This window comes from Ilyonectria robusta (genome assembly GCF_021365365.1).
Source record: "Ilyonectria robusta strain PMI_751 chromosome Unknown BGZ61scaffold_7, whole genome shotgun sequence".
NCBI lineage: Eukaryota > Fungi > Ascomycota > Sordariomycetes > Hypocreales > Nectriaceae > Ilyonectria > Ilyonectria robusta.
In genome coordinates, this window is record NW_025764441.1 from 359,360 (window position 1) to 374,220 (window position 14,861).

At 53.3% G+C, this 14,861-nt stretch overlaps 6 protein-coding genes and 1 non-coding gene across 7 annotated transcripts; 4 read left to right on the plus strand and 3 right to left on the minus strand.

The window, feature by feature from the left end:
- Positions 1-947: 947 nt before the first annotated feature.
- On the plus strand, positions 948-1,687 carry BGZ61DRAFT_448664 (uncharacterized protein). Its single transcript, XM_046245497.1, has one exon. The coding sequence runs from the start codon at positions 1,111-1,113 to the stop codon at positions 1,462-1,464; it is 354 nt and encodes a 117-aa protein (XP_046105871.1). The 5' UTR covers positions 948-1,110; the 3' UTR covers positions 1,465-1,687.
- A 147-nt stretch (positions 1,688-1,834) lies between these two features.
- Positions 1,835-6,971, minus strand: BGZ61DRAFT_417310 (uncharacterized protein). Its single transcript, XM_046243405.1, has 5 exons — positions 6,402-6,971; positions 4,254-6,340; positions 3,255-4,205; positions 2,756-3,203; positions 1,835-2,701 (listed from the first exon to the last, which is right to left on the minus strand). The coding sequence occupies exons 1-5, from the start codon at positions 6,789-6,791 to the stop codon at positions 2,195-2,197; spliced, it is 4,383 nt and encodes a 1,460-aa protein (XP_046105872.1). The 5' UTR covers positions 6,792-6,971; the 3' UTR covers positions 1,835-2,194.
- A 1,639-nt stretch (positions 6,972-8,610) lies between these two features.
- Positions 8,611-9,649, minus strand: BGZ61DRAFT_448666 (uncharacterized protein). Its single transcript, XM_046245498.1, has one exon. It carries the CDS (start codon positions 9,604-9,606, stop codon positions 9,373-9,375), a length of 234 nt encoding a protein of 77 aa, XP_046105873.1. The 5' UTR covers positions 9,607-9,649; the 3' UTR covers positions 8,611-9,372.
- On the minus strand, positions 8,969-9,040 carry BGZ61DRAFT_t103. Its single transcript has one exon. It is a non-coding gene; the product is annotated as a tRNA-Gln (tRNA).
- A 385-nt stretch (positions 9,650-10,034) lies between the features above and the next one.
- On the plus strand, positions 10,035-10,955 carry BGZ61DRAFT_207993 (uncharacterized protein). The gene has a single exon (XM_046237981.1). It carries the CDS (start codon positions 10,188-10,190, stop codon positions 10,752-10,754), a length of 567 nt encoding a protein of 188 aa, XP_046105874.1. The 5' UTR covers positions 10,035-10,187; the 3' UTR covers positions 10,755-10,955.
- BGZ61DRAFT_348487 (histidine phosphatase superfamily) lies at positions 10,926-12,730 on the plus strand (the record flags this gene model as incomplete). Its single annotated transcript, XM_046240066.1, has 2 exons — positions 10,926-11,444; positions 11,483-12,730. The coding sequence occupies 2 exons, from the start codon at positions 10,926-10,928 to the stop codon at positions 12,728-12,730; spliced, it is 1,767 nt and encodes a 588-aa protein (XP_046105875.1).
- A 731-nt stretch (positions 12,731-13,461) lies between these two features.
- Positions 13,462-14,849, plus strand: BGZ61DRAFT_516503 (uncharacterized protein; the record flags this gene model as incomplete). The annotated part of the gene is made up of 2 exons (XM_046252291.1): positions 13,462-13,810; positions 14,107-14,849. 2 exons carry the CDS (start codon positions 13,462-13,464, stop codon positions 14,820-14,822), a joined length of 1,065 nt encoding a protein of 354 aa, XP_046105876.1. The 3' UTR covers positions 14,823-14,849.
- Positions 14,850-14,861: the final 12 nt, after the last annotated feature.

Genomic DNA, 14,861 nt, shown 5'->3' on the forward strand with positions numbered 1-14,861 from the left:
ACCATGATCCTCTGCGACCTCCCCACCCGCTCCGAAGTCATCAGCGCCAGCCACGCCTCGCCCGCCCTGTTCCAACAACGCATCCAATCACATGTGGCCATCCTCAAGCCATTTGTCCGAAAAGATCTCCCCGGCGATCTCCTCCAAGACGCCATCGCCATCGTCACATTCCCCAAGAAGGACGACCTCGCCAACGACGAGCAAACCGGGCTTGTGCACGACCATCTCACACAATGGGGACGGAAGGCCCTCCCAAACCCGTTGAATGAAAACTACCCAGATGTTCTCCTGGCCATTGATTCTCTGGTCACCCGCTTGAATTTGTTCATGGAGGACTATATCAGCAAGGCTACAAGTTCGTACCTCCCACGGGTATACGCTTCGCTCCCAGCCTGGTCACACACCTCACTTTCCGAGGGCCTCAAGAGATGCTACGAGTCCAAGGACGGTTTTCATCTCCATGACTTACACGCTGGAGGACGCTTGCGGCTAACGAGAGCCTTCCTTCGATACGAACTGATGTGCAAGCTGAACCCGCTGCGACCATCGACACAGGCCAACGTATGGCGGGACACGAAGGACTGGGTCTGGGATGAGCTTGAAAACTACGAGAACTTTGATACAGACCTGAACAGTATGGATATCGGTGAGCCCTCGGGTCCGGAAATGCTTCAGTGCGTCCATGAATATGTACGGACGTTGTATGGTGCCGTCATTTCCCGCATCGCGACTCCTCAAGGCTCTGAAATCGATCTTCATGTGTCTTCATACCCAATCTCGGCAAATGAAAATCATCAGCGGGGACTCGTGTTCCCTGATCATCTCCAGTTCAACCCCGAGATGTACATGGAGAATCAAGACCCGCAGTCGTTTTTCGGGATTCGCCACTCATATATCGACCGTCTGGCCGGATGCGGCTTCGACCTCATCATGTCCCTGCTGACGTCGGAACTGTCATCGTGTTCCCGGTTCCTTGAATGCTTTTACAGCGAAGTCACATACCAACATCCTGAACGAGCAAGTTTCGGCTGCCGACTGAACCACTTGCGATATGACCCGCACACGATACTGCGGATTAGTGACGACGGCTCTGGTTTGTGGCGAAGACTGATGCCAGATTTCTACTCGGTGCGACGGGACGACACCCTCAGTCACGCGTTCCGGAGGATGTACCGCCAGCGAGCGTGGGCTTTCTTCGACGACGACGATCTATACCACAACGGATACACGCTGCCTACCATCGAGGAGTTCATCAAAGACGAGCTCCGACTCCAGTCAAAGCGTGGAAATACCCGTACCGCACGTTTTCGAGGCCGCGGGTTCGTGCAAACGATGCGAATGGACATGTTTGAGAGTCCCAGTCGCAAGCTTCTCAAGAATGGCGCGAAGAACTACCCGGCGTTGATGGACAAGGTGAAGGTGGCATTTTGGGACCAAGATCTCCTTAATTGTCCCCAGTTGTGACTTTTAATGATGGCCTAAGTAATGCCACCATATTATATTTTGCAGTGAGAGAATCAAGTCACGTTTGAAAGCATAGGTGCCATGTCACCCGTGTGGACGGCGATTCTAAACGGGAGGATTGGGAAATGGATAAGCGCAAGGAGGTGGATAAGAAAGACTAGGAAGACGATAATGAGAAGGAACGAAAGATAATCATGTTGATATCGCGGAACCACAATTGGAGACGATGAGTCGCTGCATGTATGCCGATATTCAGATTCAATCCACCCACGTTTTCAACTCTCTGTCCTCGCGATACCCAAACCCTGGTTCGAGGCACCAATCACTCCAGAACACTACCACAAGTCTCATGTCACCTGATTATTCCTCATTTCAATCGTAAAGTCTTTTCATTGATCTACATCATGGATCCACTAATGCTCCAAAGCTCTCCCTCCATGCATGCATGCACCAAAACCGCCTTACACAGGATACGCCGCTCCTGGTTCCAAAGCTCGGGTATGACGACGCCTGTTTCATTGTATTGCTTTCGTCCCCCATCGTCATTCTGAATGCGCAAGTGAAAAATGCTGCCGTGAAGAATCCGCCGAACCCCTAAAACGCCATCTCAGAGATCGCATCTCATTTATACATCCTGCTTGTGATGCGAATCCCAAGCAGGTAATTGGTAGTCTCGACACCCAACTCCCCGTGTGAGAACACACATGCGCAGGGTGCTATTTGAGACCGTCTACTTAGTCCCGCCTTGTTGTGATACCCTTCGGAGGTTCTGCATCAGCCTTTCAACGAACTCCATAGATTCGCACCCGGGAACATCAGGGAAATCCTGTGGCTCAATCGCTGCGTTGCCTGCAGTTGGTTGAGAAAGTAGTTGATTCTTCGCCTCCAGAGGACTCTGGGCAGGCTGTGCAGTTATGGTGTCTAACACCTTGCCCTGTTCGGAACTAGATACTGGCAAGGATGTTGCCGGTGTCGCAGCCCCAGATTGGGACATTGTGCTTGACACCTGTGAGGTGGGGATAGGCGTTGTAGAGACCTTGATTGTATCTCCAGGGATTGATATCGTTGGAGATGATTTGGTTCGAGGTTCCTGTGATGCTTGTGGATCACTAGGGCGACCGTGTTTGGAGGCCCGAGGTGACGCCATATTCGAACCTGTCGTAAGCGTATTTGATGAGGTGGTCATGGCGGCCAGGAAGTTAGCCGGTAAGGGTACTGGGGATTCTTTTGGTGGAATCTAGTTTGTTTGTTAGTCTGTCTGTGGCACGGCGGAGGTGGTGAGAATTCCAACCTTGTAAACCTTTTGAGCCGGCACCGGGGCCGGCTTTGCCTTGTTGGACTGAGGTTCTGGCCTCATGGTTTGCTGCGAGGCCGGTGCTGGTACAAGATATTGCGCTTTTATCGAAGCCCGGGCGTGGTGATAGAGAGTCGCGGGTACCGGTGCCTGTGACGATGCTGATCCAGGCCGTGGATTGCGCGTGAAGGGATTTGCTCCGTAGGGAGATGCGTGCGAGGGAGTCGGTTGTTGGAAATGGCCTCCAGGCGCGAGGGCACGGTTGAAACTGGCCGGCGCGTAAGGGCTTGCGCTGTAACTTGGTTGACGATGTGCTCCTGTTCCCATGCTGGCTCCTCGAAGCAGCTCGTTTTGGTTGCTCATGAGATGTGCTCTCAGATTGCCCTCATATCCGTTGGTGAAGCCACCCCATGGAGAGTATGGAGTTCTGTATTTTGTCGAGTCCCTAGAATCGATTAGCACGATCTCGGCCTCTTGTGCATCGAGAGAAGCATACCTGTTATGATTCACTTGGAAGAACTGATATTTTTGGTAGATCGACGAGTGAACCTGCCATGCGGCTCTGGCTTGTGGCCTGGGTTGCGCTGGCGCAGGTTGTTGCTGCGACGGCTGCGCCGCAGAAGGAATGTGGTGAACACGATGTGGTGCAACTGGACCGGGTGCAACAACGCGGTGTTGCCACTGATGCTGAGGCTGTGCTGCTATGTGAGGCGTGTAGGTTTGTGGAGTTTTGACGTCAAATCGTTGTGCCGAATACTGGCCCGTGTTCTGGTGTCCCGGGTTCTGCACGTATGGATGCTGAGGGTACGCAGGACGGGTGAGTTGGGAAGTTGAGGGAGCTGCTGAGCTGAACTGTTGCGCTGCGAACACACCCATACCACTGACGTTGGCATCCACGGGCTTTCTTGGTTTGTAGACGTATGGTTTCACGGGGCGAGCCGAAGCTGAAGTTTTAGGCATCACACCCACAGCACCCGCGGCATTCGGGGCAGAATATGGGCTTCCATACGACGCCACAGGCGCATACATCGGCCGTTGCTGAACGTATGTGGTCGAGACTGGTTTCAGCGGCTTCGGTGGTTTCGGGATCGTATCCAGGAAGTTGCCCTTGGGGTTGTGACGTGGGCGGGATGCATCTTCGGTATACTGCGCCCTAGCCTCTGTTGACGTCTTTCCGAGGTAGTGCCAAATCTGATCTTGCTTGGTGAAGTCGATCTTGACTTGATCCTTGTTGCTCACATCCTGAAGGTGGAATTCTGACCATGTGTAGCCTTCAGCGAAGAGGTCATCCTTTCGCGGCTTGTCATCTTGCTGCCGCGTAGCCTTCAGCTTGTCCTTGGCCTTTCGTGAGGTCGGCATTGGGATGGCGTTTGCAGAGGCTTTGGGGAGGTTGTAATCGGCGGGATGAGGTAGCAGCAGCCACTTCCACTCGACTTCTAAACGATCACTTTTCGGAGTTAGCTTAAGTTGTAGGGGTTTGGTGGGCGTTGCATACCCGTTTGGCAGAATGTCTAGGAGAAGCGTTTGCTCGTCAACGCGATTCTCCACCACACAGCCGGCAAAGATTTCCCCCTTGAGGTATTGCAGCTGGCAAGTTTCGCCTTTCTTGAGAGCGGCGGCAGCTGCCTGGATTCGTGGGTCCGCTTCCAGTGCATCCCCATCGAGTTTCCTGTCCCGTTTCGTCCGATGAAATCGACAACTGAACTCGAACGCCTGTTCTTTGTACTCTTTACCATCTTCGCCAAAGACTGGGACTTCTTGATCTTCAACAAAAACACCTGCTGCGGCTGCGCATGTCGCATGATACGCTCTAGCACATTTCTTCTGCGAACACTGGAAACAGGCCCCACGCTTCGAACGACAGTACAGGCACTTGAGGTCAAGGCGATCCTTGTGAATGTGCGCTGCGTTGGATACCACCTCCTGGCCGTCAACCGTATCAATGTACGTCTCGGGGAGATACAAGGCACATAGCCGGTGAGCTTTTCGTCCGTCATCTGTGGGTAGAAACTCTGCTGATGGATAATCGTTGGGACACAAGCAACAAGGTGGCTCGGCCTTGGTCTTGATGCGGAGCTTGATCTTCTTGACTTTGACCTTGCGGCCCTTTTCGCCAGGGCCACGTTTCCGCTTGAGACCTTCGTCCTTGAACTTAACGCCATAGCTGGCTGGCGGAGTCGGCAGTCCGGACTGGTCTTCGTCATCATCTTCTTCCTCTTCAGTTTCTTCGTACTCCGTCTCCTCGCCCCGCAGCTTGCGCTCGATTTCGTAGACATTAACCCACACACTATCCTGCGCCTGTGCACATTCGCATTTCTTGGCGATCTTGCCCATATCAAGCCACGAATCAAGTGCGAAATTGACAGCCTCAGCGCAGTTGTATCCCAGGTTATAACCGGAGTGGTAACCATAGGGATATGTGACGACGAATTCTCCTGGGTATGACACACATTTGTTGACCTTGATCCCGTAATGTTGGAGCAGATGTTGGGGCGAGATTAGGAAAGCCTTATGTCGAAGGAATTGATCGCATGCCTTGGCATCCTGGGGCCAGATGCTCTTCATGGCTGCTTCGAAACGGCGGGCGTCGGCTTGGGAGATGCTGTACCACTGTTTCGGGGCGCCAAAGTGCAAGTAGTTGATGCTGTACAGATCGACATCTTCGAGATGCCAGGCAAAAGTCGCCTTCCACATTCCCAGGTAGAGGTATGCCGTGTTGACACCGGGGACCTTGGTGCCAAGAACGTCCAAGAGATTGGGCAACTTGTTCAAGTTCCACAGCTCCGTCGACTCGCCAAACAGGCTTCCCATCAAGTCAGCGCCATAGAGGGGAGGGGCATATGTCAAAGTCTTCCAGTACGCCCGCTCAAGCTCCTCGCAGCGCTCTGGGGTGTACTCGGAAATATCCATCCGGTAATCCCAGTTCTTGAATGCGGCTTCGTCGATCATGGCGGATCCCTCGCGGCGACTGTATTTGCGACGTGCTGAGATGGATTGGGTCTTGGGCCTTGCCTGCCTTGAGATGCCCATTCTGCCCACTGTAGGCGCACAGTCGGCTTCGTCAATGGCCTCACCCGGGTCCTGTTCAATGGATTCGACAGGTTTTTCGATCTCTTCTGTTTCGTGCTTGGGCGAGATTGGCGTCAGTGGTCTGTCCTCTCCTCCTTCTCCCTCTGTCTCCTCCTGGATGAGCTTGTCTTTAGCTCCCTGCTTGCCTCTGGTCGGGCGGCCTCGTGTTCTCCTCTTGGGAGTCCCTAGGTTTGCAGGCTTGGGGGCGGCAGCTCGAGCCCGTGAAGGTCTAACTTTGTCGGCATTGGCTCTTCGTTCGCCGCGACGGGCGGGAGGCTGGTGTTCGCTCTGCTCGCAAAGTTGGCGCCATTGTGGAACGTTGTAAGATCGGCCATGGAGAATGTTGACTTGTCGATAAGTGCCGCTGGATCCCATGATGTCCTGCTTGATCGGTTCTCTAACTTTGACCTGCTTTATGAGTTCGTCAAGTTGAGGAAGCGATTCCTTCCACTCTTCGGGTGGGGTGATCTTGATAATGCCGGACTTCATTCCGTAGCTATCGACTGCTTCCATCTGGAACTCCACAGATTAGCACAAAGAGGTTAATTAGCGTGCGGGCGTCGGGCAAACGTACGAAGCGCTTAAAGTCCTTGAACTGGTCCATGGTCGGCTTGAAGACGGGGACTGTGCCAGACCAATGGTCTGGTAGCACCTCGCCGATGTCATCTTGTCCGTCGTCGCTGGCGGGCGGGGGCACGGGCGCATCGCTCAGGATGGGTTCCTCGTCGAGTTCGCTGAGTTCTGAGTCGGAAGCGTCCGATTTGACGGTATTGTTGCTGTCGGGCGGCGAGTGCAGGAAGCTGGCGTGCGCCTGTGCTTGCGCCTGCTTCTGCACTTCGGCTTTGGCCTCGGCCTGCAGCTGGTTCGCGCTGTCGATGTCGTCGTAGGCGAGGGCTGTGATGGAGTCACCGGCAGGGGGCGCTGGATCGACCGCAGGACCGGTGGCGTCCGTCGACGTCGACATGGTAGGCGATCACGTCGCTGTTTGCGACGGGGCCATTGAGGGAGGAATTGTCGACTGGGAGACGCTGATGGCCGCAGCGGGCGATGGCGAATTGGCGCTCGTATGCGGAGAGAGGGAGAGCGCTCAGGGCGGGCGTTGCGTCGAGCAAGTCTGGACGAAGCGACGACTCGTAAGGGTGTGGTGTAGTTGAAGTACAAGTTGTTGGGTGTGTCGCCAGCCAGAATAACGGAGGGCCAGGTGATGCGGAGAAATTGTTAGGGAACGACTTCAACGGCAGGTGGGTAGCTCGGTACTCTCTGTGCGCGCTCCCTGCACAAAGGTACTTGCCGGGTACCTGAAGATTACAGTGGCTGGCCGACCTGCGAACCCGGAAGAACAGGGCTACAGGGGGGGACCCCCCAGCGCGCGTCGCTACAAACGGCCAAACGAGCGATCCAGTGGTACGATTTCGGGGGGTTCCACTGATACGCAAGCACGGAGTACCAGCCAAGTGTGGGCGGAGTATTACCTATTGCATTGAGAGACCCAGGCAGGAGGACAGAGACTTGCCCTGTTCAATGCAATACGCAATGCCAGCCAAGAGCAAGTGTCGCCAGGCACGGGATTCAAAGCGGCACATTCTGCCAGGTGCATAGTTGCCTCGTCACGACTGGCGGCTCTCACGCGCCATCGGCTCAGGAGGAGGGTACCACGGCAGCTTGTGCTCGCTCTCCTTACCTTTGTCCGAGGTACAACAATTACAGAGGAAATTCAATAAATTCAGGTGCCAAGCCGTCTCGGGGAATTTGTCGCTAGTCATTGCCTTCTTTTGCCTGAGGCAGAACTCGCACTCGCGCAAGATCCGGGCCCAAGATCCGGGGCTCTCCATAGTCCAGGTCCTGCCCCTGGCTCAGTGATGCACGTTGATCAGATTGATAAGATTTCAACGTCGCCAGCCAAGCCGGGGTTCATCGAAGATCCTCCACTGCCGGACAAACCCCGGTCGCCCCGGTCTCGACTATGACTTACTGATACATTCTTGGTTATTCGAATCACGTATCCCGCATTCCAGCTCTCAGTCCATCGACTCCTCTTGATCTTCATCTTGATCTGATCCTCCCTCGTCTAGATGACTCGGGCCTGCTCCCATCTCCACATCCGCCAGATGACTGGAGCCAGTTATCATCTGCCCGACACCCGCATAAGGCAATTATGGCGTAGCTCTGCCAGTCATCAAGTATTGTTTTCGACTGCGCTATCTCGCACACTCCCACCTTCCCAATGTTTCCTATCCGTCATCGCCGCCTTGTGCATTCAGTTGCCACTTGGCTGTCTCTCATTCAATACCCACAGCCTTCACTTATGTCACACAAAGTTCCCCATCGCATCCTTCTTTGTTACAACATGTGCAAGTGCTATCTTGACAATCTTTGATTAGCTACATCGAGGCCGCTGGACTCCTGGCTATTCCGAGCTGTATCCGGCTAAACGCCTCGCTTGTTTATCTTCCTATATTTATGGACAAGAGATCTGATTCCTAAGACTCTCGAATGTGTTTGAATGCGAAACGTTCAAATCTGTTTTATCCGGATTTTTTTACATCCCCCCCCTTTTGTCCCGTCCTTGGGCAAGATGGTTGGTTCCAGGGTCCAGGGGCTGGTTCTAGGGTCAATGAGGCTAGTGCCATGGACACAGGGGCTGGACGGTTGGATCCGTATGACGTATTGCTGCTTTACTGTCGGTAGTGTTTAAATGTCCAGTTATTATTTTATATGTTTGCTCCTACTAGGATATGGCCGGTTTCTACGCCACATACTGTACAAATGCCTTATACAAATGCTAGTTTTCTTGGTGCAATGTATTCACTGAAAGTCTGGGGAGCAGTTTCGCTCTTACTCACTGAACATCTAGAAGGAGCGGTCAATAACACACGAGTTGACAATTGATATTTACATGGTTAGTTACTGGATTCATCATCTTCTTCGTCACATTTCTGCCAATTGTCCGTGATTCGGTCAGCATAACAACAATGACTGACATCCTCCAAATAACGGCAAATCAGCCATGAATCATTTATCAGTTATTCCTTTACATAACAGGGGTTGTCTGTCAGATCATGGACGTTCCCGGCTCAAAAAGAGAGTCTGAGTTCCCAACACTTGAACCTCACCACGGAGGCTCCTGAACAGCAAAAGGAAAGGTTCCAGGGGGAGTCGAACCCTCGCTGGCGGAATCAGAATCCGCAGTCATAACCGTTAGACCATGGAACCTATTGAAGTGGTAGTCCACTTCCCATGATTGGTTGTGCCCGTTGTCGGATGGATCCGGGAGAATTTAATGCGGGATATATTGAGTTGAAGATTTTTTCAGTCCCGTTGGCGAGCTTGGACTACTCCCTAGTAGGTGTATGAAGAAGGGAGAAGACTCAGAGTGAGTGGTTCGCATTGGATGTGTTGAGATTGGAGCATATTGGAGAATGCTCTGTGGACTATGTTTGCAGTCTGCGCCATGTGGTTGTCGATGTGCGTACTTGCTGCAGCACCTACCCTAGAGACAATGCGCTAGGGTCCGGTCTAACAATGCTGCGGCACGTAGCTCTCAGTCAGTCGGTGAGCCTGGTGCTGGTTAAACATAGATATGCCAGGTGAGAGTTTGGGTGATGGCAATGTCTATTCGAGATATGATGGAGGGGCTGTCTTATCGGGTGGTGTGTCGGGTTCGCTCTCGGTGACGTCAATCGCGGCCAGCTCCATGACAAACCTAATGGGAACTTCGGCGGGAACACATGACAAAGTGGTAAAAAAACACGAGCTTGTGTGAGAAAACAATCAATCATAGGTAGCAAAGTGCACAGCCAGGCATGGGATATGCCGCTCCTCTCCCACCCTCTTCTGCAAAGTCATCAATATTGCATCATTGGAGGGGTGACCGCCTCCGCACATCCCCCCCACCCCCCCCATGTCTAGAGGCTGTCAGCTTGCCGGCTGATGACATCCATCTAGGTATAGGCTCTGGGTATTGGCTCTGGGTATAGGTAGATATACCCAATACAATCCCACCAACGCCGAGTCAAAACCAACCGCCTAAGTAATAAGCAGCCAAGCGGTTGCCGTCTGTGAGTGGATGGCCGGGGTGCGTTATCTGCCTCGTGACGGCCATGTCTCGGCTTCGGGTACCGATTACAGACGCAGAAAGCGATTTGTCTGATTTACCGCCGGGCTTGTCTGATTTACTGCAGGGCTTGTCTAATCTTCAGCGGCCGGACGCTGAGCGAACACTGAGCCAACTCTGAGCCGACGCTGCCGTCTTGTCGGATTAGGCTTAAACCTTGAAGCCATCGCCGTCGACTAACTCTCGTTTTCCACCCTGGAGCGCACCCTTCTTTTGCGCCCGCCCTGCTTCCGGAACGAACAAAGCATGGCTCCCCTCTTTGTGTTGGCTGTGGGAAGAAGCCTCCGCTGTCCGCGTACCTTTGCCTTTCCCTCTGCTTTTGAGCTGTCCAACCAGATACATGCCGCTCTGCTACTTTCGTGTCTCACAGCGTCAACCACGCCCCAGCCATTTCTCCACCCCGTCATCCTTTATCGCTGCCGGGCTGCAGAAGGGCAGAAGGCGTGCAGCACCTACGTAAACCGGAACACCTGTGATTGGGTCGAACCCACGTTGGCTCGCTCTGCCTTGTCTGTTCACGGCGTGGCCACCTCCGATGGGTGCCCACCTCAGCTTTATCGTGCCACTGGGCTATCACTTCCCATGCTTGGTCTGCTTCCCCGCATGCCCAGCCCTGCTCCCTTTTGCAGCTATTCCCAAGCCTATCGGCGGGATAAACCTGGCGGCCGCATGCCGTGGGTCCCAATGACAACATGTCTCATAGCCAGCGTGGCGACTGGCCTTGTACTTGAGACATGCGAGGCGGTGGGCTTGGCGAGGTTGGCGAGGTCAAGTGGATGGGTGGGAAGCACAGGCAATTGCCTTCAAGGATGACGATCACTAAGAACTGTGGCTCGCAGGTCCGAGTTAAACCGCGTGCCGTCCCTCTCGCGGACCTCTAAAATGGTTTCTCCCCTCTTCACTCTTCTCGCAGGCCCAAAGGTTGCTGTGTCTGCTATTATCCCGAGTCACCCTCCGCACGAAGCACGACGCTGAGTCTTTAGAATGGCATTGTGGAAGTGTCTCACCGTCGCCTACGCCCTCACCGCCGGCGTCTGGGCGCAGTCAAGTAATGGAACCGGAAAGGTCTGGGCCGTTGTCGCCTTCATCAACAGTGGCGAGAGGACGCCCGTCATTAGCGACCACTGGATGCTGACTCCCGAAGGAGCTCAGCAGATGCGGCGACAAGGACGAGCATTCCGCGCCCGCTACTTGGCCAATATGACCGACCCTGACTACGCCGGCATTGAGGTCGCCCGTCTCCAGGACATGTCCGCCGACGAGATTGATAATACCGTCCTCGACTTGACTTCCCAGGCGGAAGAGTCCGTCGTAGCCGGAGCCATGGCCTTCTTCCAGGGATTATATCCTCCCTCCCCAAATGCATTCGGGACCGACACGGATGCATCCGACATTGCTCGCGATTATTCGGAAGGGGGCAACCTCACTGATTATCCGCTCAATGGATACCAGTACCCAAATCTTCGCACACTGAGCATTCTTGACCCCCAGTCGACCGCGTATGTCTCCTGGACTGTTAATCCAGCACCCAGGCTAACAAGTACTCCAGCATACAAGGAAATCTCAGGTGCTCTAATTGGGAGTCCGAGATGAACAGCAACCTGACCCAAGATCCCACAATGCTGAAATTCTACAACGCAACCTATGACAACTACCAACTACTCTTTTCGACGTATCCACTCGTCGGGACCATCAACCTCGAGGATGCCAACCTCTGGAACGCCTACGAGATATACGACTATGTCAACTACATGTATACTCACAACGAAACTGTCCATGACGGTCTCACCAACGGAACCGCCATTCTCAACATCCTAGGCTCCTACGCCGCCTCCATGGAGCGGATCAAGAATAGCTATGCCGATGGTTCAGACTCTTTTGAATCTCAAACCAAACAGGTTCTCTATTCCGTCGCCGGCCGCACGTTCGCGAATCGGGTGGTGCGGCAGTTCATTACCAACCTCCAATGGAACGGCAGCCGCGAAAAATTGACCCTCATGTTTGGCTCATTCGACCCTATCATCAGTTTCATTGCTTTGTCTGGTCTACTCACCCCCGAGAGCATCGTGGATGGTCCCTTTTCCACTCTTCCAAATCCCGGCGCCGCACTCATCTTTGAGCTCTATGGGGAGGATTCGGATAACCCAGATCTGCTACCCTCGTTCAACGATCTCTCAGTAAGGCTCTACTACCGTGCTTCTGCGGACACAGATGAGAAGTTCGAGATGCAACCCTTCTTTGATTCGGGCTCCCAAAATGGCCTCGTTCCCTACTCGGATTTCGCCGAGACAATGCAGGAGCTTGGACGGTCGGTGTACGATTGGTGTGGTATTTGCGATTCTACGGCTGCGCCGTGGTGTTTCTACTCATATACGACTGACGACGGTCTTGATTCCATCCCGGGTAGGCTTGATCCCGTGGTTGCGGGCGTTGTCGGCGCCGTCATAATGGGCGTGGTCGTTGCTTTCATCGCGGGATGCCTTTATTGCCTCGCTGGACTCCGTTTAAAGCGTGAAGCAATCAGACAAGAACCGACTGCGCCCGTCGCAGGATTCAAGGGGCCCGAGAGGAAGGATGGTGATAAAGACGTGGCTGTGACAAATGAAGGCTTCCACCACGAGCGAGTCGGCAGCTGGGAGCTGAGAGATGGGAAACAGCTGCCGTCTGTCGAGGCGGCGGGTATTACACCAAAGGATCTGCCACGGGAGAGGGGTAGGTCTTTTGATGATGACGAGGATGATATCAGCGTCATGGGCGCGACACCGGTCAAGGAGCATGAGAGTGTTTAACAATATATATGACTACGGGATGTCACGATATGGGCGGGCATTGGCTGGCAGGACTAGGATGGAATGGGATGGATATGGATACCCTTTGCTTCTTACGATCACTATGACTTGCTCATTTAGGACCTGGGACTTGGATTGGCGTTGGGGCTACAGACAGATTCCCCGTTGGCTTATCCACAACATATTATACAATAAGAAACTGATATGATTGTACCGCCAATCATAAACACTATCATCATCATACGAAATACAAGCAATGTTGTATGCATTTCTTCTTTCTCTCGAATCATTGACACATGGGTTAGGTGTGAGCAATGAAATCAAAATTTTGCGGTATATCAGTCTTGGTTAAAGCAACCGTAACACCAACACACCCCGGCTTACCTGGCAAGGGGGACTTGAGAACATCTTTGTGTGTCCGCATACATGACAAGGCGACTCGATGTCTGCCACATAACCCGTAATACCCTTTCCGGCTCACAATCCCACTGCAACCTCCACTGAAACCTTGCAAGCTAACAATCAGGTCACAGTCCCCCGGCAGCGTACCAATGCCGCTTGAGACATTCCCATTCCGGGGACTAAACGAGGGCAATGTATATATTGCGCCGCGGCCTGAGACTCCAGCAGATTCTGTCGACAACAAGACCTGCGCTCAGAGTCTTCACGCGGTGCTCCTGGAATTTTTTCAATAATTGCCTTCAATCCAGTTTGTTCTTGAAAACCTCATTATGGCAGCCCCTGTGAGCCTTGGCAATATGACCTTCTGGGTGCCTCCGGCTGTCGCAGTCCCAGAGTGCGCTAGCCAGGTGAAGCAGCAGGAGCAGCTTCTGTCCCAGCCAGAATATTCCTCCCCTCACGTGAGCGAAGAACAACCTCACACATTAGGTTTCACCGGTCCGACAACGAATGAACCGATATTGATACCGTCCGACACTGAGGGCCGGTTAGACATAGACGATACAAATGGTGATAATGGCTGTCGAGACGTGGGCTGGCATTCGGACGATACACTTCTATCGGCTGATGCCCTTGTGCCGTCTCTTGCCACGGCCTCGCCTGACGATGTTTGCTATATTGGTAGGTTCACGTCATAGTTAGATCTCGAGCTCCAGGTATGGCTAATAGATGCATAAGACATTCGGTTGCGAATCTGATGACCTCGCTAATAACATGCGCCGGCTGGGTATACCGACGGACGACCGACTCAATCAAGACACGACAGACAAAACCACCGTGCGCTTTACCTCCAAGACGACCTGTTACAAGATCTATTTCACCGCCCTATTCGCTCGTGAACGAGAAGAGCGAGACGCAAAATCCTACTGCAACCAACGCAGACGGCGACCCTAAACTCATAGCTAATAAGTCTGTAGTGGCAAGCGACGACATACCAGAAGGTTCCCTTACACAACCGCCCTCTCCGAAGGGATCAGAAGAAGAGGACCTCCGGGAGGGCCGCGGCCGAGCTCCCAACGCCGATAAAGAGAGGACTCAAACCAATCAACGGTCGAATCCCAACTTCAATATTAACGCCGACATCCAGCCCCATTCTAATAGCGACTATAACACGCAAGGATACCAGGAGGGGCTGGAGTATGGTATCCTCCCAGGCCTACCAAGACTTCCACTGTGCGGCGACAGCAAAGCCAATAATAGCCCTGATGTCGACCAGTATATACTCAAACGCCGCAAGACCCACAAGTCTATAGCCAGGGTCGATAACTGCTCCCGCGAAGTCCATAGAGAACTCTTTTATCTAATTACGGCATCCAAACCCAAGACCACATCGGAAACCAGCTATAGTTATAACAGTATCGTACGAGGTGACCAAGAGTACTCTCCTCCAGCACGGAATAGCCACGCAACAGAGGCGCTAAGCGAGAGCTGTTTACCGATGATGATTCTGACCACCATGCCCGCAAACGGCGTAAGCTTAGACGATCCTCAACCCGCGGCAAGCCTCGCCAACGACTACATGCTGCCAGTCCATCAAGCCGCCGATCACCATCGAATGACAAGCAAGATGAGGGTGACCCACGGGCTCCGTCAGCGACGTTTTAAGAATGGAGTCTCGAAGATGCTACTTTGAAACGCGACTTCTTAGGTGGTCAAGCCTTGTTTCAAATTC

What these genes read in the sequence shown, in the direction of transcription:
- BGZ61DRAFT_448666 (XM_046245498.1), bottom strand. Translation starts at nt 9,606, where the DNA reads ATGATTGATTGTTTTCTCACACAAGCTCGTGTTTTTTTACCACTTTGT.
- BGZ61DRAFT_207993 (XM_046237981.1), top strand. Translation starts at nt 10,188, where the DNA reads ATGGCTCCCCTCTTTGTGTTGGCTGTGGGAAGAAGCCTCCGCTGTCCG.
- BGZ61DRAFT_417310 (XM_046243405.1), bottom strand. Translation starts at nt 6,791, where the DNA reads ATGTCGACGTCGACGGACGCCACCGGTCCTGCGGTCGATCCAGCGCCC. An exon ending in CTAGACATTCTGCCAAACGG is followed by an intron (nt 4,206 to 4,253) that starts GTATGCAACGCC and finishes AACTCCGAAAAG; the next exon opens with TGATCGTTTAGAAGTCGAGT. An exon ending in TTCCAAGTGAATCATAACAG is followed by an intron (nt 3,204 to 3,254) that starts GTATGCTTCTCT and finishes AATCGATTCTAG; the next exon opens with GGACTCGACAAAATACAGAA.
- BGZ61DRAFT_448664 (XM_046245497.1), top strand. Translation starts at nt 1,111, where the DNA reads ATGCCAGATTTCTACTCGGTGCGACGGGACGACACCCTCAGTCACGCG.